Here is a 26,985-nt window from a genome sequence, read left to right as displayed (position 1 = left end):
TGCGCGCAGGAGTGCGTGCGCGCGCTGCTGGGCGACCGCGTGGCGCCGCCCGCCGCGCACGAGCTGGCGCGCGTGCCCGCCGCGCCCGCGCAGGACACGCTGCGCCACACGCTCGCCATACAGGCGCCGCACTGGCCCTCGGTCAGTATACTGTTGTTGTGTGATCATGTGCGACTGCGCGCAGGAGTGCGTGCGCGCGCTGCTGGGCGACCGCGTGGCGCCGCCCGCCGCGCACGAGCTGGCGCGCGTGCCCGCCGCGCCCGCGCAGGACACGCTGCGCCACACGCTCGCCATACAGGCGCCGCACTGGCCCTCGGTCAGTATACTGTTGTTGTGTGATCATGTGCGACTGCGCGCAGGAGTGCGTGCGCGCGCTGCTGGGCGACCGCGTGGCGCCGCCCGCCGCGCACGAGCTGGCGCGCGTGCCCGCCGCGCCCGCGCAGGACACGCTGCGCCACACGCTCGCCATACAGGCGCCGCACTGGCCCTCGGTCAGTATACTGTTGTTGTGTGATCATGTGCGACTGCGCGCAGGAGTGCGTGCGCGCGCTGCTGGGCGACCGCGTGGCGCCGCCCGCCGCGCACGAGCTGGCGCGCGTGCCCGCCGCGCCCGCGCAGGACACGCTGCGCCACACGCTCGCCATACAGGCGCCGCACTGGCCCTCGGTCAGTATACTGTTGTTGTGTGATCATGTGCGACTGCGCGCAGGAGTGCGTGCGCGCGCTGCTGGGCGACCGCGTGGCGCCGCCCGCCGCGCACGAGCTGGCGCGCGTGCCCGCCGCGCCCGCGCAGGACACGCTGCGCCACACGCTCGCCATACAGGCGCCGCACTGGCCCTCGGTCAGTATACTGTTGTTGTGTGATCATGTGCGACTGCGCGCAGGAGTGCGTGCGCGCGCTGCTGGGCGACCGCGTGGCGCCGCCCGCCGCGCACGAGCTGGCGCGCGTGCCCGCCGCGCCCGCGCAGGACACGCTGCGCCACACGCTCGCCATACAGGCGCCGCACTGGCCCTCGGTCAGTATACTGTTGTTGTGTGATCATGTGCGACTGCGCGCAGGAGTGCGTGCGCGCGCTGCTGGGCGACCGCGTGGCGCCGCCCGCCGCGCACGAGCTGGCGCGCGTGCCCGCCGCGCCCGCGCAGGACACGCTGCGCCACACGCTCGCCATACAGGCGCCGCACTGGCCCTCGGTCAGTATACTGTTGTTGTGTGATCATGTGCGACTGCGCGCAGGAGTGCGTGCGCGCGCTGCTGGGCGACCGCGTGGCGCCGCCCGCCGCGCACGAGCTGGCGCGCGTGCCCGCCGCGCCCGCGCAGGACACGCTGCGCCACACGCTCGCCATACAGGCGCCGCACTGGCCCTCGGTCAGTATACTGTTGTTGTGTGATCATGTGCGACTGCGCGCAGGAGTGCGTGCGCGCGCTGCTGGGCGACCGCGTGGCGCCGCCCGCCGCGCACGAGCTGGCGCGCGTGCCCGCCGCGCCCGCGCAGGACACGCTGCGCCACACGCTCGCCATACAGGCGCCGCACTGGCCCTCGGTCAGTATACTGTTGTTGTGTGATCATGTGCGACTGCGCGCAGGAGTGCGTGCGCGCGCTGCTGGGCGACCGCGTGGCGCCGCCCGCCGCGCACGAGCTGGCGCGCGTGCCCGCCGCGCCCGCGCAGGACACGCTGCGCCACACGCTCGCCATACAGGCGCCGCACTGGCCCTCGGTCAGTATACTGTTGTTGTGTGATCATGTGCGACTGCGCGCAGGAGTGCGTGCGCGCGCTGCTGGGCGACCGCGTGGCGCCGCCCGCCGCGCACGAGCTGGCGCGCGTGCCCGCCGCGCCCGCGCAGGACACGCTGCGCCACACGCTCGCCATACAGGCGCCGCACTGGCCCTCGGTCAGTATACTGTTGTTGTGTGATCATGTGCGACTGCGCGCAGGAGTGCGTGCGCGCGCTGCTGGGCGACCGCGTGGCGCCGCCCGCCGCGCACGAGCTGGCGCGCGTGCCCGCCGCGCCCGCGCAGGACACGCTGCGCCACACGCTCGCCATACAGGCGCCGCACTGGCCCTCGGTCAGTATACTGTTGTTGTGTGATCATGTGCGACTGCGCGCAGGAGTGCGTGCGCGCGCTGCTGGGCGACCGCGTGGCGCCGCCCGCCGCGCACGAGCTGGCGCGCGTGCCCGCCGCGCCCGCGCAGGACACGCTGCGCCACACGCTCGCCATACAGGCGCCGCACTGGCCCTCGGTCAGTATACTGTTGTTGTGTGATCATTCTTACGCAATTTCGTTAATATCAAGTATCAATAATAATTCAAAAAACAATAAAGAGAAAACATCTTTATCGATTAAAAAAATATTATTAAATTGTACGCTGGGAAATGCTCTCAATTATAGGTCATAATGTAACTTTTATACTCTGGAGTATTTTATGTGAATGAGGCGTAATAATCAGAAACTGTAAGAGACAGTTAAATGTATTCTTAGAAATCATGAAATTAATTTAAGATATAAAAAATTGCATTAAAAACATCGGTGTTAACAAAGTACAATGAATTACAGATAAAGCGATACAGCAGTCTGATCGGCATGTCGGCGCTGGAAGCCGGGCCCGCGGTGGCGGCGGCGCGGCTGGGCCGCCTGCAGACGGAGCGCGACGCCGCCGACACCGCCGCCGCCATGGCCACGCTGTCCATGCACCACCCGCACGCCGACGCCAAGCCCAGGTACACACTACATACCGCAAGACTAAGCGCCGCTTGCACCGACCACATTTAACAGACTGATCGACGTCAAGGAGCAGAGAACTGTAAAACTTTCCATACGATAAAATTTTGCGAACGCTAAAACGATGAAAGACGGTTTGGTGCAACCGACCCTAAGGGTATCCACCTGTCCGATTTCTTTGTCCAATGTGTATTTTGTCTCACATTTTTCTTAATGAAAGAGTGTGACGCAATGAGATTGGACAGATGGAATACCACTCTTAAATACACGATCGACGAATCCATAAGTCAATGCCAGAAGATCACTGGCAACGTGCCACAAGATTGCGACAGATGGCGTTAGCACTTTCTACATCGCGCTTACGGAGTTCCGAATGTCTGTTACTAGATATACAACTCCTGACCGACTGGATTTCGGTCCCCAGGCACAACACACCTGGCAGGGGCGTATTTAGAAATTTAGCGCCCCGGGCCAATACGTTTCACCGCCCCAGAAGTCAAGGAAGAAAAACAAAATGCAATTCGCGAGGGGCGCTATACGGCCCATATGCCGCCCCTGGCGGATTGGCGCCCCGGGCCATGGCCCGGATGGCCCTAGGGTAAATACGCCCCTGACACCTGGAGAGAGTATTTGTGACGTTTTCAACCAAAAGGTACCGCATTGTCGGTTGTCGATAAGGTTGATTTCAAATTGAAGCTATATGGATTAGCGGTTTACCTTTATTTTGCCGTCAATTTTTCTGCAGATTTTCGTTTCACAGAAAATGTTTCAAGTAATTTCAAATCGCAAAATAATCTTTACATAGAATATTTACTTTAAATAAATTTAGTTCGGATTAGTTACGTTTCACCAAAAATTTAAAACATTAGTTTTGTTTCAAGAACAATTTGTTCATGTAATCTCATTTCACAGAATCATCGATCTGTAGAAAAGTCACTTCTTATAAATACAGTTCACCAAAATTTTATATACAGAATAGTCATTTAGTCGAATATTATTTACTTAGTCGTTAATTTAACGCAATCTGCTTCTCTGGAAGGAATTCGTTTTTAGGGGTTGCCGTTCTACTCGTAACCTAACCCACTTTTCTGGCAACAGTTCCTTTTCTTGGGGGTCGCAGTTCTAACCTAACCTAACCCACTTTTCGGGCAACAGTTCATTTTCTTAAGGGTCGCAGTTCTAACCTAACCTAACCCAATTTTCTGGCAACAGTTCATTTTCTTGGGGGTCGCAGTTCTAACCTAACCTAACCCACTTTTCTGGCCACAGTTCGTTTCCTTGGGGGTCGCAGTTCTAACCTAACCTAACCCACTTTTCTGGCAACAGTTCGTTTTCTTAGGGGTCGCTGTTCTAACCTAACCTAACCCACTTTTCTGGCAACAGTTCGTTTTCTTGGGGGTCGCAGTTCTAACCTAACCTAACCCACTTTTCCAGCAAGGGTTCGTTTTCTTAGAGGTTGCAGCTCTAAAGTAACCTAAACTCCTTTTTTAGCAATTTCAATGAATACTAAGAGTATATGAAAGGTAATTTTGTAAAATAATAATCGTTGAAATTAATATTCTGTGAACTGTAGTGTCGCACAAATAATATTCAATGAATAATAATTCTACAGTCAGTCTTTTATTTTATTTAAAAATCTTTGAATGAATATTCTGAAGTTTAATCAAGTTACAAAATATGTTTCTTTGAAATGAATAATCGAAGAAACAGAATTAATTGTAATAAAAATCTGCGATTCGATTATTCTATGAATAATTTTCTGTATAATAAAATTCTGCAAAAAATTTGGCGGTTAAATAAGGGTACACCTGGATAGCCCCTTATTAACAACCGACAATAAGTACTATTTTGATTGAGAATGGCACATTTACTCTCTATTGCATTATATTTACATTCTACAAGTCTAAGGTGGAATATGCCTGTTGTAAGGACAGGATGGCAGGGTCGCCATGTAAAGACGCAACTGGCGTTAAAACCTAGTGTGTTTACAAATTTACAGTTACAGAGAGAAATTTGTTTTTAAGAGGAGTCGGAAGAAGAAGAAACACTAAATACCTTGACTGTATATTTTTTTCGTTTGCAGTTCGCCAGACTCATCACGGTCGGTGTCGGAAGAGCCGATGGAGCAGGACGAGGGCAAGTGAGCCCTGGTGCGTGAACATGTATGTACAGTTACTGCTAACATTCCGCCGCCGGCCCTCGAGGCCCCAGCGACCCTGGGGCCAGGGCCAGTCCGCGGCTCCTCGAATCTGCGCTACAGTCAGGAGAGTACTGATAAACCTATTTATTTATACCCAGAACTAGTGACCATATTTTGCGCTCGATAAGTAAAGAATTTATGTATATTTATGGAAGTTGTACATATATATATAATTGAGAGTATATCGACGTTAGACGTGCGTGCGCGCCGAGCGCGAGATGTTTATGTGACGTTGTGAACTTTACGAACGAAATGTGTCCTGCCAAATGTCCATCTCGAGGCGAGATGTTTGTAGTTACGTTAAATAACTGTCTATTTGATGTATAATTCATAATGAATTAGCTAAGCTATAGATACGTGTGTAGGTGTTAAAATTAAGACAAATCTTAATTTGAAAGCTTTAAAATGTAGTAAAATGATAATTTGTACAAAAAATATCAATATTTGGAAGAAATGTTTTATATGAATAATCTACGAAGTAGGTAATGTAATTATATAGTAGGCGGCGTTTAGAGAATTGCCTAAATGAATGTTATATATTTACCCTCGTGGGCGTGCTGAAAAATTTATATATTTATATGAAAAAGATACTCAAGTTTCTTGTTGCGGAAATGTACATTTCCTTTCACTGTGCCCCTGGGGCTTGCCACTCTTCACTTGTCTACTATACCAAAGATAGTAAACTTTCAATTTCTAATAAATTATTCGTCTACTTACCGAGTAGCCGGTTTTATTCACGTTTACTGTGAATTTCTGTCTCTGTGATGAGTTGAAGTTGTACAAATCGATTGTTGTTTGTCAAAGTGTTTTAAATTGTCCGATTTGTATCAAAGTCTATGATTTGTAGAGTCCTGCTATACCGAATAGTATCGACACTGACACTAGGCATGAATTTAAATCGGGACTTACTATACTAACTTGCACAAAAGGACGTTTTTTGGAGGATCCTTTGTGCAGGAAGCTGTTCAAAGATAATGTGCAATACCTATTTGTAGTTTGGCGCTGAATTTCATAGTCATAATACAATTGTCAAATTTGAAGCTACAGACGGGCAGATAATTTTCCAATGGCGGTACATATTTTCTTGTACTAAGTTTTCTAGGGGGTACGTCGTATGTTCTATAGATCTTTTTTTTAATAGAGCTTACATTACGGACAAAACATACCAGTTCTATAGAACAAATGAAACACCCAAGCAGTCTGCTGTTTGGCTCCATCCACTTAGACCCAGATATTTAGGAACCATAGATTGTATTTTGGTAATGAGAGTTGTGGAACTTTTGGAAAGACTTGTGAGTAAAACGGACGTGTATATATATTTGTATACATGTGGATCCGATTTTGGATCCAAGTGTATGGAGCCCCTGCCTTTTGGCGAGTGAAGTAGGCGCGCTGTGTTCGGCCGTCGCGTCGGCCGTAGGATCCAATCCTGTACGTTAAATAATACAATGTTGTGTCTTTGAGAATTTTATTGTTAAATTGGAATACAGATGAAATAATTATTTAATAAATGTATATATACATATATATATTTGGAAATATATGAGCATTTTTATTTTAAATGTAATTTTGTTTTTATAAATAAGTCTCACGATGGCAAACTTATACTGGACAGATCAGCAGATTCATGTGTATTTACAGATAATTGAATAAAAACATTCACAATCTACTAAAGCTTTCTTTATTATAAAAAAAACTACACTATCCAATATAAATTGCCATCTTCCCTTCCTCTAAAATATAGTGGCAGTTAAAAACTTAACAGAATAGCACAAACTTAGCCTAGGGTTTTGTACAAAAATATAAGCTTACCTAAGTATAAAAATAGTTCAATTATTTGCCTACAAATACAGGGTGAAATTGATACCTGTGACCAAACTCTCAGGGGTGAATAGGTAGATAGGCTCCGCAGTAAACGTTGTTCAGTATGACCTCCATATCCACCCCTCAGAGTATGGTCAGAGTTAACAATTTCACCCTGTATAAAATTTGTATGGTGACAGACATGGAAACTATGATAAAATAAAGATAAAAGATTTATCAACGCAACACAGTTAAAATAATTTTATATGATTTCGATCAATCCGAAATAATTCGTAGTTCTAAAAAAAACATTACTTTTATATGTTGACAAATATTAGACCCCTTTGTTTTCGTACATATTATTTAGTGTGAGTCGTAGAAAAATATAGACTCAGGTACCAATAATTATAATTTATTAGATGCCGTTCTAAAAATAACATAATTATGACATGATTCGAACAAAACATATATATTGTCACCAGATGTAATCAATACAAAAGGAATGCTTCTGTTATAGCACGGGCATTTTACGGGATTAATTACGCATTTGGTAAAAACAACTAGGACAAGTATCGACTAGAAACGAGTCACTTATATACGAGTGATTATACAAAATAAATTCTCTGAGTTTTTTTTTGTTTTCTTATTTATCTACCAGCATATTTTTGATTCAGATACTTTCATGATAACGCGCAGCACACGATAGGCGTAGTATTCAATAGGTTAATCAAAAGTAAATATCAAAATATGTATTGTGCAAAACATATAGAAATCGCCGATAGCAATCTTCACCATTTTCATAAAACAATTGACAACAAAACAAATGTTCAAAACAAACCTTGCGCTAGTGTCGGTCGGGCGCGTCGAGCGAGCTGCAGCGACACGAACACGAGCTGACCGGACACTCCGAGTGTTCCCTGCCAACATAGTAAGTAACATTATGATTATATATTTATCTAGTCGCTTCGAGTACACTTCTCAAACCCTCACGGGTCTGCCATTTAGAAAAAAAACCAAAAACTAACGAAATCATTTCCGCTCAAGAGGAAACGGAGATTTTGACTTCACTCGGTCAAAATCATCCTTTTCGCCCGATGGAAGAATAAATATTTAGACATTTATAACAATAGAACGTGTATCGGACTGACTTGAACCAGCCGGCCATGTGGTGCGCGTGTCCGCCGTGCCGGCACGCCACGCACCACGAGAACCAGCCCGCGAAGCTGGCGCCCGCCCCGCCGCCTCCCCCCGCGCCGGCCGCGCCCGTGCCCAGGTGCAGCAGGCACACGCCGCAGCGCGGCAGCGGCTTGCGGCAGTTCGGGCACGACGAGATCTGCTGCAAGTTACATGGAGACCTACTTTAGTGAAGTTCTAAGGGTCAGTTGTACCAAACTGTTCATATCGTTAGAGATCGCTAAATTTTATTGTATGGGAGTTTTCATAGTTCTCTGTTGACTGATGTTGATCAGTCTGTCAAATGTGGTCGATGCGACTGGCCCCGAGTCGAAGCGAGGTATTAATAAAGTCATAAATAGCTTAATTTACACCGTTCCGATTATGTCCTAATACAAAGTTCGATTAAATATAAAGTCTCGGTCACGGCAATATAAAATCCTGGTCACGGCACCAACTGTAAACATGTTTATACTCTAGGGCCATCAATTGTCATCAGCCCGTTGACGTCATACGGCTAAACATAGACCTCCCCTCTTATACAAACAAAAATAGAACTTTTTGTACAACAATAATCAAACCGATGACGACGCAAATACTTTTTAAAGTTCCGTACCCAAAGGGTAAAAACGGGACCCTATTACTAGACTTCGCTGTCCGTCTGTCAGTCACCAGGCTGTAACTCGAGAACCGTGATAGCTAGACAGTTGAATTTTTCACATATGATGTATTTCTGTTATCGCTATAACAACAAATACTAAAAACAAAATAAAATAAATATTTAAGTGGGGCTCCCATACAACAAACGTAACTTTTTTGTTGTTTTTTGCATAGTGGTACGGAACCCTGCGAGCGCGACTCCGACTCGCACTTGGTCGGTTTTTCATACATAACCTAAGAAACAATATAATATTACCTTCATTTTAGCAGCCGGCGGAGGTAGCCTCGCGAAGGCGGGCCGCGGGCGGTTCTGTCCGGCGGGTGCCGCCACCGACTTGCCGCAATACGTACACGCCACTGATACCTACATAACATAACAATCTTTAGGTACAGGAATGTACACTATACATATTTCTAATAATTCTAATCAATCTACAAAATTATGGACTGACTTCTGATTTTCGATTGATAAAAAGCATTTAATCCATTACCTACAACTTTTTTTCACTATGTTCGAAAAGTAAATAATAGAAGCTATCAGTAAGCAGCAATCGAGTATAACGTTAAAAGGTAATAAAGTTAGCAAGCTTAAAGATAACACAAAATTATTTGACCCATATCTCACCTGTCTAGGAACGCCTTCTGCGTTGGAATCGTTCTGTGAAACCCATGTATCGAGCGCGCAGCGCGCCCACCATAGCTGCCAGCTGTCCAGGATACAGCGGTAACTGCAATCAGTACAGTCACCACACGGGATTGTTATTTTAGCGGAAGCAGTTATAAAGTTGACCCAAAAATTTTTTATTAAGCTATGAGCTTCATCACATATGTTCCTTGAGTAATTCTAAGCATTTCAAGCCTGGGAGCCAATAAGAAATGTGTGTCTACTCGGATTTGTAATGGATTCAAACTTTCAACCCCTTTTTAACCCTGTTAGGGGATGAATTTTACAAAACGCTGAAATTACTTTTCCTGTCTTTTAATAATATCCCCAAATACAACGATTCAAGTCCCGCGTTCGAAAATTTTTTTGATATCCATACAAACTTTCAACTCCTTTTTCACCACCTTAGGGGATGAATTTTCAAAAACGCTGAAATTAGTTTTCTTGTATTTTAATAATATATCGTTTTACGAAGTTTCAAATTCCTAGCTTAAAATAAAACTTGAACCCCATACAAACTTTCATCCCCTTTTTAACCCCCTTAGGGGTTGAATTTCTCAAAATCGCTTCTTATCTCTTGTACACTTTATAAATGTAATCTAGTGTGCAAATTTCAACTTTCTATCTTTTGTAGTTTCGGCTCCGCGTAGCAAAAATCTCCAACCAAATTTTTCACCTTTTTACGTTTTTCTTGTAAAATTACTATGAAATTGAAAAAACAAATATCAGCAATGAATTCTACGTCTTTGGTTTATACGAAAATGATACCAAACTTGCCCTAGTACCCACCAGGATCAGAGAAGATTTTTTTTAAAGATGACGGATGGCGGCCGTCTTTGTACCCCACCCTCCCCCCCACTTCACGCTAGAAATGCTTAGAATTACTCAAATATCAGATGTGATGAAGCTCATAGCTTAATAAAATTTTTTTGGGTCATGTATGGCAGCGTTACATAACTGACTCCAGTATTTAGGGTTCAGGCTAAATTGGAAATTCTATAGCGTAAGTATAGAACAACCAATTTAGCTGGGACCCTAAATGTCGCAACAATCGCGGAGCGTAATGGTACTTCTACACAACCGTCAAACCACTGGCATTTTTATACTACTCTTTCACAATTAGTAAACTAAATAGTAGAAATGATAACAGAACATTTTAAAAGGATATAATTCAAATTCTGGTTTCGATAATGGTCTTGGCCGGCTGAAGTATTTAGCAGATGGCCTCAGCATACCTGGCCCTGTCAATCCCTAGAATTGTGTCAATTTTTTAAATGGTTTTTTATGCCCTGGATGCCAGCCCCTTAAGCCAAATCTATGAGATTTATTATGAGGAAAAAGGGCAAACTATGATGGCGCCATCTATACAATTGTCAGTTCAAAAATTTGTAAAGCAATTACAAAGGGTCATATGTAACTTTTCCAATTTTCTATTTTTGATATTTTTTATGTGATAGCAAAGGAACAGTTGTGCGTGCGGGGTGTGCCGTATAAGTATGATGGTAAGTATGTTGCCGCTACGGACTAAAGGGTTAAAGAAAACGACGTTGTTTACATACTATTGGCCTGGTCCTGAAACGGAATAAATATGAAATGAGAGAGTACCTGTCGAGCCAAGCCGTGGGTATGAGGTCCGCGGGCAGGCAGCGAGCCGCTAGTAGCGCGGCTGACTGTACGTCTCCTGTGTTCTCTAGCCAGCGCTGCAGCAGTGTCACGCCAGAAGCTCCCATGCCTACGCAAATATATCTTATTGAAATAGATTTTAAAAAAATATGACGAAAAAAAAGATTTATAGTTGGTCAAGCAGATCTTGTCAGTAGAAAAAGGCGGCATATTTGAAAAATGTCAGCGCAAAGAGATATCGTCTCATAGAAAATTTGAATTTCGCGCCTTTTTCTACTGACAAGATTTGCTTGACCACATATAACGTTGAAAATGTTATACTTTATAGGTAAAGTATTTTCAGGGTGCGTTTATTATTAACTAATCACTTAGCAATATGCTTTGAAATGTTTCTAAAGCGACATTGCCTTCGTAGTCCCAAAGAATTTTTTACTAAATATGACATCTGCGCGAGCTTTCGAATATGTGGGTAACATTTGGTTTTATTTACCATTTCATCAAAAGAACATTATACACACTAGGGCTGCAACTCAGTCGGCACTATTCAGCAGACAACACGATATCGACTAAAAGTGCGTACAGCTTGTATAAAACTTGCCTGTGAGCAGGATGCCGGCGAGATCGCCTCTCTGTACCAGTTGCTCGGCGCTCTGCTGTATGTACTCGTGTAGCCGCGCGTCCGACAGGTACATGCAGGCGAAAGCCACGCGGTCTTCCAGCCGCATTTCTGTTTCGTTCTGTAAAAGAACAAAATCGTGAGATATACATGTCAGGAACATACTCGAAATTGCTCGCGCCACAGCCGCTCCTCGCTCAGCCCGGCTAGAGCTATAGTTCGTTTTTTTTAGCATTAGAAAGAACTCCGCAGAAGGAAGCGTGCAGTTTTTATCAGGCTCGTTAATTGTTAATAATTATTGAATTATCTAATGTAGCATGGTCAATACATATAATTTACTTCAAATTGTTACCGCTAAAAGTGCCAGATTTAGAACCACAAGCGAACTTCTGCGAAGTTCTTTCTAATGCTAAAAAAAACGGACTATAGGGCCACTACGCGGAGCTGTGAGTCATAACACAGTGTACTGACCAGCACGGCGGACAGGTCGGGCGGCGCGGCGTGCTGCTGCGCGGAGGAGGAGGCGGCGAGGAAGTGCAGCAGCGCGCGCAGGTACGCGTCCGGCAGCGCGGGCGCCGCGGCGGACAGAGACTCGCGCCACAGCCGCTCCTCGCTCAGCCCGGCTAGAGCTAGGGCCACTTCGCGGAGCTGTGAGTCATAACACAGTGTACTGACCAGCACGGCGGACAGGTCGGGCGGCGCGGCGTGCTGCTGCGCGGAGGAGGAGGCGGCGAGGAAGTGCAGCAGCGCGCGCAGGTACGCGTCCGGCAGCGCGGGCGCCGCGGCGGACAGAGACTCGCGCCACAGCCGCTCCTCGCTCAGCCCGGCTAGAGCTAGGGCCACTTCGCGGAGCTGTGAGTCATAACACAGTGTACTGACCAGCACGGCGGACAGGTCGGGCGGCGCGGCGTGCTGCTGCGCGGAGGAGGAGGCGGCGAGGAAGTGCAGCAGCGCGCGCAGGTACGCGTCCGGCAGCGCGGGCGCCGCGGCGGACAGAGACTCGCGCCACAGCCGCTCCTCGCTCAGCCCGGCTAGAGCTAGGGCCACTTCGCGGAGCTGTGAGTCATAACACAGTGTACTGACCAGCACGGCGGACAGGTCGGGCGGCGCGGCGTGCTGCTGCGCGGAGGAGGAGGCGGCGAGGAAGTGCAGCAGCGCGCGCAGGTACGCGTCCGGCAGCGCGGGCGCCGCGGCGGACAGAGACTCGCGCCACAGCCGCTCCTCGCTCAGCCCGGCTAGAGCTAGGGCCACTTCGCGGAGCTGTGAGTCATAACACAGTGTACTGACCAGCACGGCGGACAGGTCGGGCGGCGCGGCGTGCTGCTGCGCGGAGGAGGAGGCGGCGAGGAAGTGCAGCAGCGCGCGCAGGTACGCGTCCGGCAGCGCGGGCGCCGCGGCGGACAGAGACTCGCGCCACAGCCGCTCCTCGCTCAGCCCGGCTAGAGCTAGGGCCACTTCGCGGAGCTGTGAGTCATAACACAGTGTACTGACCAGCACGGCGGACAGGTCGGGCGGCGCGGCGTGCTGCTGCGCGGAGGAGGAGGCGGCGAGGAAGTGCAGCAGCGCGCGCAGGTACGCGTCCGGCAGCGCGGGCGCCGCGGCGGACAGAGACTCGCGCCACAGCCGCTCCTCGCTCAGCCCGGCTAGAGCTAGGGCCACTTCGCGGAGCTGTGAGTCATAACACAGTGTACTGACCAGCACGGCGGACAGGTCGGGCGGCGCGGCGTGCTGCTGCGCGGAGGAGGAGGCGGCGAGGAAGTGCAGCAGCGCGCGCAGGTACGCGTCCGGCAGCGCGGGCGCCGCGGCGGACAGAGACTCGCGCCACAGCCGCTCCTCGCTCAGCCCGGCTAGAGCTAGGGCCACTTCGCGGAGCTGTGAGTCATAACACAGTGTACTGACCAGCACGGCGGACAGGTCGGGCGGCGCGGCGTGCTGCTGCGCGGAGGAGGAGGCGGCGAGGAAGTGCAGCAGCGCGCGCAGGTACGCGTCCGGCAGCGCGGGCGCCGCGGCGGACAGAGACTCGCGCCACAGCCGCTCCTCGCTCAGCCCGGCTAGAGCTAGGGCCACTTCGCGGAGCTGTGAGTCATAACACAGTGTACTGACCAGCACGGCGGACAGGTCGGGCGGCGCGGCGTGCTGCTGCGCGGAGGAGGAGGCGGCGAGGAAGTGCAGCAGCGCGCGCAGGTACGCGTCCGGCAGCGCGGGCGCCGCGGCGGACAGAGACTCGCGCCACAGCCGCTCCTCGCTCAGCCCGGCTAGAGCTAGGGCCACTTCGCGGAGCTGTGAGTCATAACACAGTGTACTGACCAGCACGGCGGACAGGTCGGGCGGCGCGGCGTGCTGCTGCGCGGAGGAGGAGGCGGCGAGGAAGTGCAGCAGCGCGCGCAGGTACGCGTCCGGCAGCGCGGGCGCCGCGGCGGACAGAGACTCGCGCCACAGCCGCTCCTCGCTCAGCCCGGCTAGAGCTAGGGCCACTACGCGGAGCTGTGACTCATATAAAAAAGTTTACATTACACGGTGACTCTTATTTATAACTAGATGAAAACCCGGCTTCGCTCGGGTAAAATAAATTATAATAATAGGTACTAATTTTGAATTGAGTAATTATTTACTTTAAGACTTCAAACCTTCATCAAGGCAGTTACATACCTATCTCATCTCCGATAACTTTAAATCCATAACATACAGTTTAACTGGTTTACTAATATGTGGCCGAAAATTGTATGGCAAAATATCACTTCCCAAACTATTTTTCCCATAGTATCATTTGGCAAAACTATCAGATGGCAAACCAATGTTTCGCATATATAACATGTCGCAAATGATTATTTACAATATTATTGTATGGCAAAATATTTAGTTGGTCATGTTTCAAAATGTCTTTTATTGTTATGTCGAATGTATTGATAGGCATAAATTATTTTTCGCCTAATGTTGTGATGCATACTACTAAATACCCTAATAATATAGTACTCAACTACTCATGGTACAAATTACAGTAGCATTTTATTTCGTTACGTAGGTAGTTTTTTCGAGATGTGCAGTTCAATGATGGAGGTAGTAATTTTGTTTACTACATTTCTGGCAACAGTTTGTTTTCGTGGGGTCGCAATTCTTACCTAACCTAACCCACTTTTCTGGCAACAGTTCGTTTTCTTGGGGGTCGCAGTTCTAACCTAACCTAACCCACCTTTCAGGCAACAGTTTGTTTTCGTGGGGTCGCAGTTCTGACCTAACCTAACCCACTTTTCTGGCAACAGCTCGTTTTCTTGGGGGTTGCTGTTCTAACCTAACCTAACCCACTTTTCTGGCAACAGTTCGTTTTCTTGGGGGTTGCAGTTCTAATCTAACCTAACCCACTTTTCTGGCAACAGTTCGTTTTCTTGGGGGTGGCAGTTCTAACCTAACCTAACCCACCTTTCAGGCAACAGTTTGTTTTCGTAGGGTCGCAGTTCTAACCTAACCTAACCCACTTTTCTGCCAACAGTTCGTTTTCTTGGGGGTCGCAGTTCTAATCTAACCTAACCCACCTTTCAGGCAACAGTTTGTTTTCGTGGGGACGCAGTTCTAACCTAACCTAAGCCACTTTTCTGGCAACAGTTCGTTTTCTTCGGGGTTGCAGTTCTAACCTAACCTAACCCACTTTTCTGGCAACAGTTCGTTTTCTTGGGGGTCGCAGTTCTAACCTAACCCACCTTTCAGGCAACAGTTTGTTTTCGTGGGGTCGCAGTTCTAACCTAACCTAACCCACTTTTCTGGCAACAGTTCGTTTTCTCGGGGGTCGCAGTTCTAACCTAACCTAACCCACCTTTCAGGTAACAGTTTGTTTTCGTGGGGTCGCAGTTCTAACCTAACCTAACCCACTTTTCTGGCAACAGTTTGTTTTCGTGGGATCGCAGTTCTAACGTAACCTAACCCACTTTTCTGGCAACAGTTCGTTTTCTCGGGGGTCGCAGTTCTAACCTAACCCACCTTTGAGGCAACAGTTTGTTTTCGTGGGGTCGCAGTTCTAACCTAACCTAACCCACTTTTCTGGCAACAGTTCGTTTTCTTGGGGATTGCAGTCATCTAACCTAAAACATGTTGGTACAGTCATCAAATCTATTAGCGTAGTGGCACCCGTCCATGGAAATATGTAGATACGTTTGTTAAAAAAAAAGCCACCAACAGGTCAAATAGCCATCAAAATATATTATGAAAAGTAAGTATAAATAAAGCAAACGTTTTTTGACAATTAAGAGTTAGCTAAGTTGAAACATTTGCTCAGTGACTATTTGTCTTAATGAATTTTGGTAAAATGAACATCTACTAAATAAAATTGTGATCAAATAAAAAGTATGCGAAGTTTCAATTTTGGCAAACGTTATGTAACAATAAATAGTTAGGTATAATAAAACATTTGCTTAGTGACTATTTTTCTAAATAAATCGTGGTAAAATGAACATCTGCTAAATAAAATTGTAGTCAAATAAAAATTATGCTAAATAATAATATGCTAAGCATTGGTTTGCCAACTAAAAGTACTGCAATAAGTTGGTTGGGAAGTGAAATTAGGCGAAAAATATTTCGGCGAGATGGCAGTACACCAGTTTAACTCTAAACGTACTATTCCGATATATCTTAAAACAAATATGTATGTAATAAAAAACCGGGCAAGTGCGAGTCGGACTCGCGCACGAAGGGTTCCGTGCCATAATGCAAAAAAAAAAAACAAAAAAAAGCTAAATAAAAAACGGTCACCCATCCAAGTACTGACCACTCCCGACGTTGCTTAACTTTGGTCAAAAATCACGTTTGTTGTATGGGAGCCCCATTTAAATCTTTATGTTATTTTGTTTTTAGTATTTGTTGTTATAGCGGCAACAGAAATAAAACATCTGTGAAAATTTCAACTGTCTAGCTATCACGGTTCGTGAGATACAGCCTGGTGACAGACAGACGGACAGACGGACGGACGGACGGACGTTTTACCCTTTGGGTACGGAACCCTAAAAAACCTAATCTAACCCACGTTAGGTTTTTTTGGGTTCCGTACCCAAAGGGTAAAACGGGACCCTATTACTAAGACTTCGCTGTCCGTCCGTCCGTCCGTCTGTCACCAGGCTGTATCTCACTAACCGTGATAGCTAGACAGTTGAAATTTTCACAGATTATGTATTTCTGTTGCTACTTACATATCACGGTTCATGAGATACAGCCTGGTGACAGACAGACAGACGAACAGTGAAGTAAACTGAAATAAATGTCATATACCTACTAAGAAAGACCGGCCAAGTGCGAGTCGGACTCGCGCACGAAAGGTTTCGTGCCATTACGCACAAAACGGCAAAAAAATACGTTTGTTGCATGGGAGCCCCACTTTATTTATTTTATTCCGTTTTTAGTACTTATTTGTTGTTATAACTGTCTAGCTATCACGGTTCATGAGATACAACCTACAGACAGACGGATAGAGGAGTCTTAGTAATAGTAGGGTCTTGTTTTTACCCTTCGGGTACGGAACCCTAATAAAGTGTATAGATTTGTAACACAGCAGAGATCTAGTCTTTCTAGTGACTAATAGCCTTGTATGCTTGTTTGCCACCAACATGGCATTTAAAACATATTAATAAAAACTTACTCATTTCATCGGTCATATACAGCCTAGTATTGGCTTTAATATATATTGGGTCTGAAATATTTTTTTTATTTAATTTTTTAGTATGTATAGCGGCAACAGAAATACATCATTTGTGAAAATTTCAACTGTCTAGTTATCACGGTTCATAAGATCATGAAATACAGACAGACGGACGGACAGACGGACAGCGGAGTCTTAGTAATAGGGTCCCGTTTTTACCCTTTGGGTATGGAACCCTAAAAAGTGACCAAGAGCTCCAGTGCCCCAGGCTGGAATCGAAACAGCATCCTCTGCTATAGCCGCTGGTACCTGTGCCATTTGGCCACCGGACCCCAGCGGCATAGGTCGAATTTTTCCAAGTATATGCACTTCTTACTGAAGGCCCAGCGTTCCACCTGGCCACCCCTAAGGTAAAATTGAAATTATGTAGAATTGGGATTATGTAGAATTAAGCTTCTGTAAAATTGAAATTATGTAGATTTGGGAATCTGTAAAATTGAAAATCTGTAGAATTGGTAATCTGTGATAGGAATCTGTAGAAATGAGACTAAACCCTTAGTAATGTGGTAATAGGGGTCCCGTTTTTAGCCTTAGGGTGCAGAATCTAAAAATCAACCTTGTTTTGGTACTATGTACTAAGCTTCACTATGACTCTGAAATTGTAGCAGTAATTAATTTTGTTTTAGTTGTCACCTGACGATTTATTTAAGTCAAACTCTGAAGTTATTATTTTACACTTTTATTTATATATATTTATATATATATATTAATCTTATATTCAACTTACATTGACTCCAGAGATTACTTCTTCTTAAACCTTGTGTTTTCCCGGCCTAGCACCGGGGTCTGCTTTCCTGCTCAGTCTTCTCCACTTTGCCCAGTCTTCGGCATCCACTCACATCACTCAGATCACTTATTATTAAAAAATTAGCTTCATTCAATTCACTGATAAGCCTCAAGTTTGATTCTTTGAAGTTAGTCTAAAACACAAATATCAAATATGTCCACCATACACTGTAGTTGTTCGCACTGGTTCACACTGGATCATATAATCAGAGTGGAGTCAACTGGTTCTTAAACTCAAGAGTTTCTTTGAATTACTTTTGTGACTTAACTTCACTTTCATCTCGCTTTAGTTTGTCAAGCACATTCCTTCAAGGTTCTTCCTTCCATTCTGAAATGTATAAATACACCTGAGTATACTGTATATAAAATTTGTGTCCCGTCTGGTCTAGTGGGTGGTGACCTTACCTATAAAGCCAAAGGTCTTGGGTTTGAATCCTGGTAAGGGCATTTATTTGTGTGATGAGCCGAGATATTTGTTACCGAGTCATGGATGTTTTCTATGTATTTAAGTACTTCCAAAGAGACGTTCAGCGCTATCAGCTATGAACTTTGTAACATGTAATGGGTCTCACATATGGAATACAATGGGAACTTTTATCATAAACCAACAATTGTGGCAAGGTTTGTCCAAGTAACAAAATTATGTGAGAAATTATGTATCAACAACAAAACAATAATGAAAGTTGAAACAATTATGTGGTTTGAAGATACTCACGATTTTCGGCATAGGTTTATATATTTGTTTTACGCGTTGGTGCCGTGTCATCGTTAGTATTGTAGTCACAAACATTTAAACTGAAAAATAAGTTTTAATTCCCATCAATAATGCATCTGTCATCTTACACAGATAGTGACGCTCGACGCCAAACGCGCCTGTGTGACGGAGCCTTAAATGTCATATACCTACTATTGTAAGAAAAACCGGCCAAGTGCGGTTCGGACTCGCGCACGAAGGGTTCCATACTTTTTAGTATTTGTTGTTATAGCGGCAACAGAAATACATCATCTGTGAAAATTTCAACTGCCTAGGCCTATCACGGTTCATGAGACAGACAGACGGACAATGAAGTACATCTGAAATAAATGTCATATACCTACTAAGAAAAACCGGCCAAGTGCGAGTCGGACTCGCTAATAGGTTCATAGGGTCATATCCAGCCTAGCATTGCATTGGCCCCGCTTAAATATTTTAAGAGTGTAATAGATTTGTAACCGGTCAGCAACGTGAGTCCCTTGGAGAAGCAGAGGTCTAGTCTAAACTCCCACTTACCATCGGCATTAACAGCCTTGTATGCTTATTTGCCACCAACATGTCATATTAAAACATATTAATAAAAATTTACTCGGTCAGCAATGTGAGTCTCTTGGAGAAGCAGAGGTCTCGTCTAAACTCCCACTTACCATCGGCATTAACAGCCTTGTATGCTTGTTTACCACCAACATGTCATATAAAAACATATTAATAAAAATTTACTCATTTCATTGGTCATATCCAGCCTACCATTGCATTGGCCCCGCTTAAATATTTTAAGAGTGTAATAGATTTGTAACCGGTCAGCAATGTGAGTCCCTTGGAGAAGCAGAGGTCTAGTCTAAACTCCCACTTACCATCGGCATTAACAGCCTTGTATGCTTGTTTGCCACCAACATGTCATATTAAAACATATTAATAAAAATTTACTAATTTCATCGGTCATATCCAGCCTAGCATTGCAGTGGCCCCGCTTAAATGTTTTAAGAGTGTAATAGATTTGTAACCGGTCAGCAATGCGAGTCCCTTGGAGAAGCAGAGGTCTAGTCTAAACTCCCACTTACCATCGGCATTAACAGCCTTGTATGCTTGTTTGCCACCAACATGTCATATTAAAACATATTAATAAAAATTTACTCATTTCATCGGTCATATCCAGCCTAGCATTGCATTGGCCCCGCTTAAATATTTCTTTAATTTGTTTTTAGCATTTGTTGTTATAGCGGCAACAGAAATACATCATTTGTGAAAATTTAAACTGTCTAGTTAATCTAGTTATCATGGTTCATGAGATCTTGAGATACAGCCTGGTGACAGACAGACGGACAGCAGAGTCTTAGTATTTAATAGGGTCCCGTTTTTACCCTTTGGGTATGGAACCCTAAAAAGTGACCAAGGCCTCCAGTGCCCCAGGCTGGAATCAAAGCAGCGTCCTCTGCTATCGCAGCAGGTGCCTGTGCCATTCTGCCACCGGGCCACGGCGGCATAGGTCGAATTTTTGAATACTAAACACAATACTCCCATGGAACGCTTTGAAGTTCAAATCTCGTTACGTTACGATGGCGTTTGCACTTTGCACTATGTTCGGTGACTATTTTTTATTGTTAACACACACAATACACTATTTAACAGGTTTTTATCACGTATTTTCGAATAAATTAGTAATTCAAAACACCCCAAAGCCGAATGGTTTGACGTCTAGGCAGTGTTGCAATCGTCTTAAAAGCCGTAACAGACTATCGCACGTTCTGGCTTAAAAAAAAATTATGTAATAATTATACCGGTATACATATCCATATGAAACGAAACTTAATGCAAATAATAACCATTATACATACCGGAGTCATCAAATATACAGTAATATTCGTCTTGGTTTTTATTTAAAAAAAAAAACGACCAACCTAACTTGTAAGCATGTTTGCAGTTTCTAAACGCAACAAACGCTGTCAAATGACAATCAACAAATTGAACATTTGCATTCTTTGTCGAAATTTTTTCACCTTTAAATGCAAAATACTCGACAATACGAATTTTGCGGATACATGTTCTCGATTCAAAAGTGATATTTTTTCAAGCTCTTTCGATTGAGCATAATTTCATTTAGGTCTACCGTTAAAGCGGCTCGCGTTTATATATAAAGATACTTGATTTACGTGAAAATAGTTTATTTCCAAAGTCGTTACGTATATACATTTTCTCATTCCCTTATATCCCATTGAAGATGTTCAAACGGTTAAGAATTAAGTCACAAGGAAGCAGACTCTCCAATGTGCGCGATTTCTATAAAGTTACACTTAGTTACGCGACACAGCGCTATGCATATTCAGGTTGTACAGGCCGGTATGGTAGTGTACCTGCGGGGCGGCCGCGCGGGCCAGGATGTCGAGCGCGGTGCGCAGGCGCAGGTGGAAGGCGGCGAGCGCGGCGGCGCGGCACGGCGTGCCCTCCGCCTCCGCGCGCTCCACGCCGGCGCCCGCGTTCTCCCACCCCCACCCCCAGCCGCACAGTTGTAAGGCACGTGTTCGTTCTGCACTCCTGATAAATATATCATTGTGTCGATGTTTGATATTCGCGGTAAATGTTTATAGTGACGGCATCTGGGACAAAATTCTCCAATTCATAACCACCTTGTTGTCATTAAAACTTCTACAGATATATGAAACATTTTAATATCACTTTTTTAAAAATCATGGTCACGGCACCAAATTGTAAAACCTCCATCTTATCACTAAAATACGGAGTTTATCCTTCCTCGTTTCCTCGTGACTAAGGGATCATTTAGACGGTGCGAGAACTCGCATGCTAGTTTCATTACATTGCGTTATTTGATCGGTCGACTGAGTTCATCTAACCTCAGTAGTCCGCAATGTAACTAAAATAGCATTCGAGTTCGCGCGCCGTCTAAATAAGCCCTAAGGGTCTCGACAACATGGGATCCGCTGGAAACAAATAGTTGATAAACGACACTGAACATTTAAAATACAGGGTGACTTACCGATATAATGTAACACGGCGGCTGGGCAGGTCGGGTAGAAGTGAGGGTACCAATTCGGAGCGGTAGCCCCCGTCCCCGGGTGCTCGGAGCACCGTGCATACTCCTGGGTGTCGCCAAGGACTGTTTCGTATGCAGCCTGAAATAGGGACATGTGTTACGGTCTCCTGTAGAAAAATATCTATGCATTTAATTGATTCAATATTAAACCATCAGATTTTTAGGAGGGTCTCAAAAGTAACTGAACTCCCTATCTGTTATCAAAGGTTTATAATCTGTTGACAGAAAAATACAATGAAACAAAAAATAATCCGAACATCGATCGGAAGATTACCGTTCTATAAGGTCACGTTATGTAATATGGAAATAATTATTAAATATAACTTGTTCGCCTTACCGTCCTCTACGAGAGATTTGCTAAGAGCTAGGAAGTGCCACAGTCCACCCAGAGCCTCGTCATCGGCCAAGTCTGCGTTCTGCCACATGTCTGGCTAAAAACAACATAAAGGTTCACTCGTCTTCAAAATCGAAATAAACAGTTTTTTACTCTAGAAACGAAATACCATGTTTCTATAAAGTAGTTAACATATTGTTTTACTATTAAGAAACAACAACTTAAGTACTGACACTACTGACTGACATATCCACATTTTTATTCACAAACTTTTCAATACAGTTTTAGGGCTTTTCTTTATTTTTGCATTTTCTATTAAAACCAAAATTACTTTGCTAATCCGCGTAAATATTTTTTGGTTTTAATTAATATGGATTTCCGCAAAGTAACGCCTGATTCTATTCATTATTTTAGAATATCATCTTATGCTATATGAAGCTCCAATGGAGAGCATGCAATGAGTACATGCAATGTTTCTAAGTTCGTGTACTACGGGAGACAACGGCCGGAATTTTAAGGCTCTCCACACCAATCACACCAACTAGTAACATCGACCTTATCCCACCGACCTTGAGTCCATAGTCGGTCAGCGCCCGCCTCCTCATCTTGAAGGAGATGTCGTCTATAGCCTCGTAGAAGTCGTCCTTCATCAACTTTAGGGCTCCGCCGCCCGCCGACCACACGAGCCCGGACCCCCACGAGCACGTGACGCGCTCGCATACCGTGTAGTCCGTTATCGTGCCTGTTTCAGAAGCAAAACTAAGCTTGGTTTCGTGTCTACACCATCGACAAATATTCATAGTTAGTATCTGGCCGGCATTATTCCTAATTTAAATATTTAGATCCTGACCTGGAGCGACGCATAGAGTTCGGACGGCATGAGCTGGATGCCAACTGAAACTGGCCAGTCTCCCGCAGCCGGGTGTTACGTCTCGCTCTATCACCGACACTCCTCGGCTGTACTCTTCTAACTCCGCCTCCACTGCCATTGCTGGCGCTTGCTACAAAAACATGGCTTGGTACAAATTCGAGACAACTACTACACTGGTAACACTTTTGACGCCAATAACGCCTGAAGTTATCATGAGAAAACGAGTTCATAGCGTAAGCTGATGCTTAATTTCTTTATATAGAAACAAACAGTCTCTTATAGTAATAAAATAAATTATTACAATAACGGGTTATCAGACTTAGACCTTAGTGATTAAATTTTTTTAATTTATTTATTTATAAATTTAATATGTGTTTATCGTGTAACACAAACTTCAAAACATAGTTTAACTTCTCTAGGTAAAGCTATCAACGCAGGACATTCATAAATAGACTTTGATCTCATAGTAACAAGGTTCATATTACCAGGTCAGTAGGCTGTCCGTTTTTGTAGTCGTTGTTGGCTTGCTGTATGTCGTGGAGTCGAAGCGTGGTCGAATCTCGCTGGAGGGACATTAGCAGATTTCGTCTGAACGCAACAAAAATACTTAGGTTATTATTTGCGTAGTCTACGCGTAAAGTTTTAAAATGGGTGAGGAAATACAAGTGACCGCTACACACGCATTTATTTTTGTAATTTTCACAAATTATTACAAATAAATATACTTTCTTGTATGGCACCATGGGCTTTAGGGCCCCCCCACATCTGGCGTCTTTCGAGCGTCGGCGTCTGTCGGCGTCGGTCCGGCGCTATGGAAAATGACGTCGCTGCGCAGTTGCGTCGACGCTGCGTCGACGTTGCGTCGACGTCGGCCATAGAATTGTAGACGCCGACGCTCGAAAGACGCCAGATGTGGGGGGGGCCATAGTGTGTTTACTAACCGTGTGGGACACTACTGTATCTTGGTCGCCGACGGTACGGACAGCGTCAGCACTGTCAGCAGCGGCCAGTCAATAGTTATTTGTACAACAAGAGATCAAAGTTTGATATTTCTTTGAGTGCTTATTTTGAGTCCCGTGCAAGCGAAAGATTCTATAATAGATTCACAAGCGTAGCGAGTGAATCTAATTTAGAATCTTGAGCGTAGTAAGGGATTCAAAAGCGCACGAGATGTAAATAACTTTGATCTCGTGTAGTTAACAAAATTTTTCACCCTAAGCAGTGAGAACATACCTAGAGGGACAGAGATAATAGAACCCAAGTATATCGAACTTGTATTAGACCCCGCATGTTGAAATGACATTTGACTATAAAGGTCACTTGAATGTCATTTTGTCTCACTCAGTGAGCAAAATCGCATTTTGCTCACTGTTTTTAAAAAGCAAAGTACCCTTGTTCGAGCTGCTGAGGTGAAAAAGCCTTTGCGCCCCATGACCTATACGCACATGCGTCGCCGCGGGAGGCTATTTGCCACGGGCCATAGTGTCCCATACTCGGGGTAATAAGATGGACGGAGAGCGTCAGCAGCGGTCGAAAGTTCCCGCGTCTCATACACAGACGCAACCATTACCATGGGATATTATTTGTAGTGTGTTTACTTACCGTGTGGGGCACCACTGTATCTTGGTCGCCGACGGTACGGACAGCGTCAGCAGCGGGCGGTCGAATGCCCTTGCGTCCCATACACAGACGCAGCCGTCGCCGCGGGACGCTATTTGCCACGGGCTGAACGGGTCCGCGCACGCGCCGTAGCAATGCCGGGTGGTTGTTACCATTACTGCCTTGTTTGATAAGTCTAAACAAAAAAAAAAGAATAAAAAAGTAACCATAATGAGTGAAAATTGCGAGTCCTCTATCTATTTTGAACTCCTTCCACTTGTAATATTAGTTGTAAAATGTTGACCAATTCACTTTGTATGTTGTGACACTCGTAACATCTAGTGTCAAATAGCGGTACTGATAAATCCGCTACTTGACACTAGATGTCGACTATGACAATAGAAAGTATTTTGGTTACAAGTATGACACGGGGATTAGTCATCTCTGTTTTATTAGTGTGACTAAATTGATTCAAATAAACATTTTCTTACCTCTAAGATCAAATATTTTGATATACTTCATGTTCATGGAAGCTAGCAGGGTCCTGTCAGGTGAGTTGGTCCAAGAAACATTGTGACAGGTTTCTGAAAGCCCCATCTCCGCAATAGGCCTGGCGGGCTCTGAAGATGTGGATGGCGAGGCTACTTCTATTGCTGTAAAATGCAAAAAAGATTATTTCTATGACTTGATGACTGTTCATCAAAGGTAATGTAAAATATTTTGTACAAAACATTAAAAAGAAACATAAGTAGGTATACAAAAGAGCACTCAGTATGAAATTTTGATGTTAGTAATCGACAGTGTCACTAAATTAAAACAGTTAAAAACTTATTATTTTATGATATAATTTGTTGCTGTATTGCCTCCAACTCATTTTTTATTTATTTAGGAAACAAACAGTCACATACAAATATGTTTAAGCTTGTAGATATACAATTCATCTGTGCAATTGTTGACTGGTTAAGAATGCTTCAAATCTAAAGACCTCTATTGTAGGATATATATTTTTTTAAGTTAATTTATTTAAAAGTTTGATATTCTCAATGTAATATACTTGATTCGTCAGGCAGCAAGCCCCGGTTGACGTCCCACACGAGGATGCAGTGGTCACTGCGGTGCTTCTCCAGAGCTACACTCAAAAGATTTGTCTCCACGTGGCTCCATGATACTGAATTGCACAGCCTAGGGTACCTGGGAACTGTAAACATGAATAATTTTAAAATATACTTCACACTCTAAATATCAACCATAATACCTATTTCCTTTCTTGGTCAAGGTTTAAATTAGACTTCACTTCCATAAAGGAAATGAATAACGAAAAAGTAAATATTCTGAATATATATTTTTTGTTTAACATAAAACTACTAGATTGGTGCGGCAGATGTAAAGCTTTTAATGATTACCAAATTCTCTGCCAACCAGCCCTAAAGGATCATAGGTCTGCTTCAGACTTGTGAGAGAGACTCTGCCGTTAGAGTGTCCGAGGGCCAGCAGGGGGTCTGGCTGCTCCGCTATAGCGCTGATGTCGACGCAGCGCACGCCGCTCGCACTCTGCGACGCGAGCACGGTCGCACCACGAGTTGAAGATATTTGAGTATCTAAAAAATCCAAAGACAATATATTATATTTGTATGTAGTACATAAAAAAATAAATAAACAATTTCTTCACCGAGACACAACGCGTTTCGTGTTTTTGCGTAGTGGGTGTATGATATAAATAAAGAAAAGTATAAGTACCTAAGTTATAAATGTTGTTATAAAACGCATTATGTTTAAATTATTTAATGAATGTTAAATAATGCTCAGTCTGTACTGAGTTCGTTTCGTATTTTATGAAACGGCAGTATAGTACTTACAGGCAGTTTTTTTCTCGATATCTTTTAATCGAGCAACTTCGTATAAGGTTATGTCTGGACCCCATATTATAAATTTATCCAAGTGAACAGGGGACCAAATAACATCTAATTTAGTACCAGCCATCATAGTCCTTCAAGGTTCGTCTCGCATACAAAGACAACGATTTTTTACTTTATCTAAATTGTAAAAACAAAATATTTATGAGTTTTATGACACAAAAATAAATAATCGACTTTGAAAACGTTTAGTTATCGCTAAACGTTATCAATGAACTTGACAACAATGATAACTATTGACAGATTGACAGTGAAGATTTCAGACAAAACTAAACGTATCTAAAGGGTATGTTCGAAAACACGTGCGTTATCGTTGCAGTCATGATAAATATCAAAGAGTAAAGTAAGTATAATAGGTATAATTATGTTCGTTTTACATACTACCAAAGAATATAATACTCACTCATACTACGCACGTCACCATTACATTAACGTACAACTTACGACGTATACTAAGGAATGAAATGCAAACATTGCAACTTGATAATGAACCACTAATAAGTGAATTGCGGGGTGAGATATAATATTTGTACATGATTT

The 26,985-nt window shown here is 44.7% G+C and overlaps 2 protein-coding genes across 2 annotated transcripts in view; one reads left to right on the top strand and one right to left on the bottom strand.

Moving 5' to 3' along the window:
* The window catches only part of LOC134669969 (histone deacetylase 4), a 128,302-nt gene extending 121,820 nt beyond the window's left edge, over positions 1-6,482 (top strand). Inside the window, exons 19-20 of the mRNA XM_063527615.1 lie at positions 2,556-2,719; positions 4,804-6,482. Coding sequence (XP_063383685.1) covers positions 2,556-2,719; positions 4,804-4,864 — 225 coding nt within the window. The 3' untranslated portion in view covers positions 4,865-6,482. The remainder of the gene's footprint in view (positions 1-2,555; positions 2,720-4,803) is intronic.
* Positions 6,375-26,637, bottom strand: LOC134669970 (GATOR2 complex protein MIOS). The gene is made up of 19 exons (XM_063527616.1): positions 26,389-26,637; positions 25,936-26,130; positions 25,587-25,730; positions 25,024-25,185; positions 24,536-24,728; positions 23,419-23,521; positions 22,913-23,063; positions 22,632-22,804; positions 22,066-22,159; positions 21,672-21,807; positions 21,031-21,211; positions 13,773-13,943; positions 13,563-13,595; positions 11,442-11,580; positions 10,826-10,952; positions 9,182-9,284; positions 8,813-8,920; positions 7,872-8,059; positions 6,375-7,640 (listed from the first exon to the last, which is right to left on the bottom strand). Exons 1-19 carry the CDS (start codon positions 26,513-26,515, stop codon positions 7,568-7,570), a joined length of 2,601 nt encoding a protein of 866 aa, XP_063383686.1. The 5' UTR covers positions 26,516-26,637; the 3' UTR covers positions 6,375-7,567.
* Positions 26,638-26,985: the final 348 nt, after the last annotated feature.

This window comes from Cydia fagiglandana, chromosome 13, assembly GCF_963556715.1.
Source record: "Cydia fagiglandana chromosome 13, ilCydFagi1.1, whole genome shotgun sequence".
NCBI lineage: Eukaryota > Metazoa > Arthropoda > Insecta > Lepidoptera > Tortricidae > Cydia > Cydia fagiglandana.
Note: the sequence above shows the minus strand (reverse complement) of the source record. Positions and strands in the feature narration are given on the sequence as shown.

What these genes read in the sequence shown, in the direction of transcription:
- LOC134669970 (XM_063527616.1), bottom strand. Translation starts at nt 26,515, where the DNA reads ATGATGGCTGGTACTAAATTAGATGTTATTTGGTCCCCTGTTCACTTG. An exon ending in TATCGAGAAAAAAACTGCCT is followed by an intron (nt 26,131 to 26,388) that starts GTAAGTACTATA and finishes TGGATTTTTTAG; the next exon opens with ATACTCAAATATCTTCAACT. An exon ending in CCCACGGCTTGGCTCGACAG is followed by an intron (nt 9,285 to 10,825) that starts GTACTCTCTCAT and finishes TACTGATTGCAG; the next exon opens with TTACCGCTGTATCCTGGACA.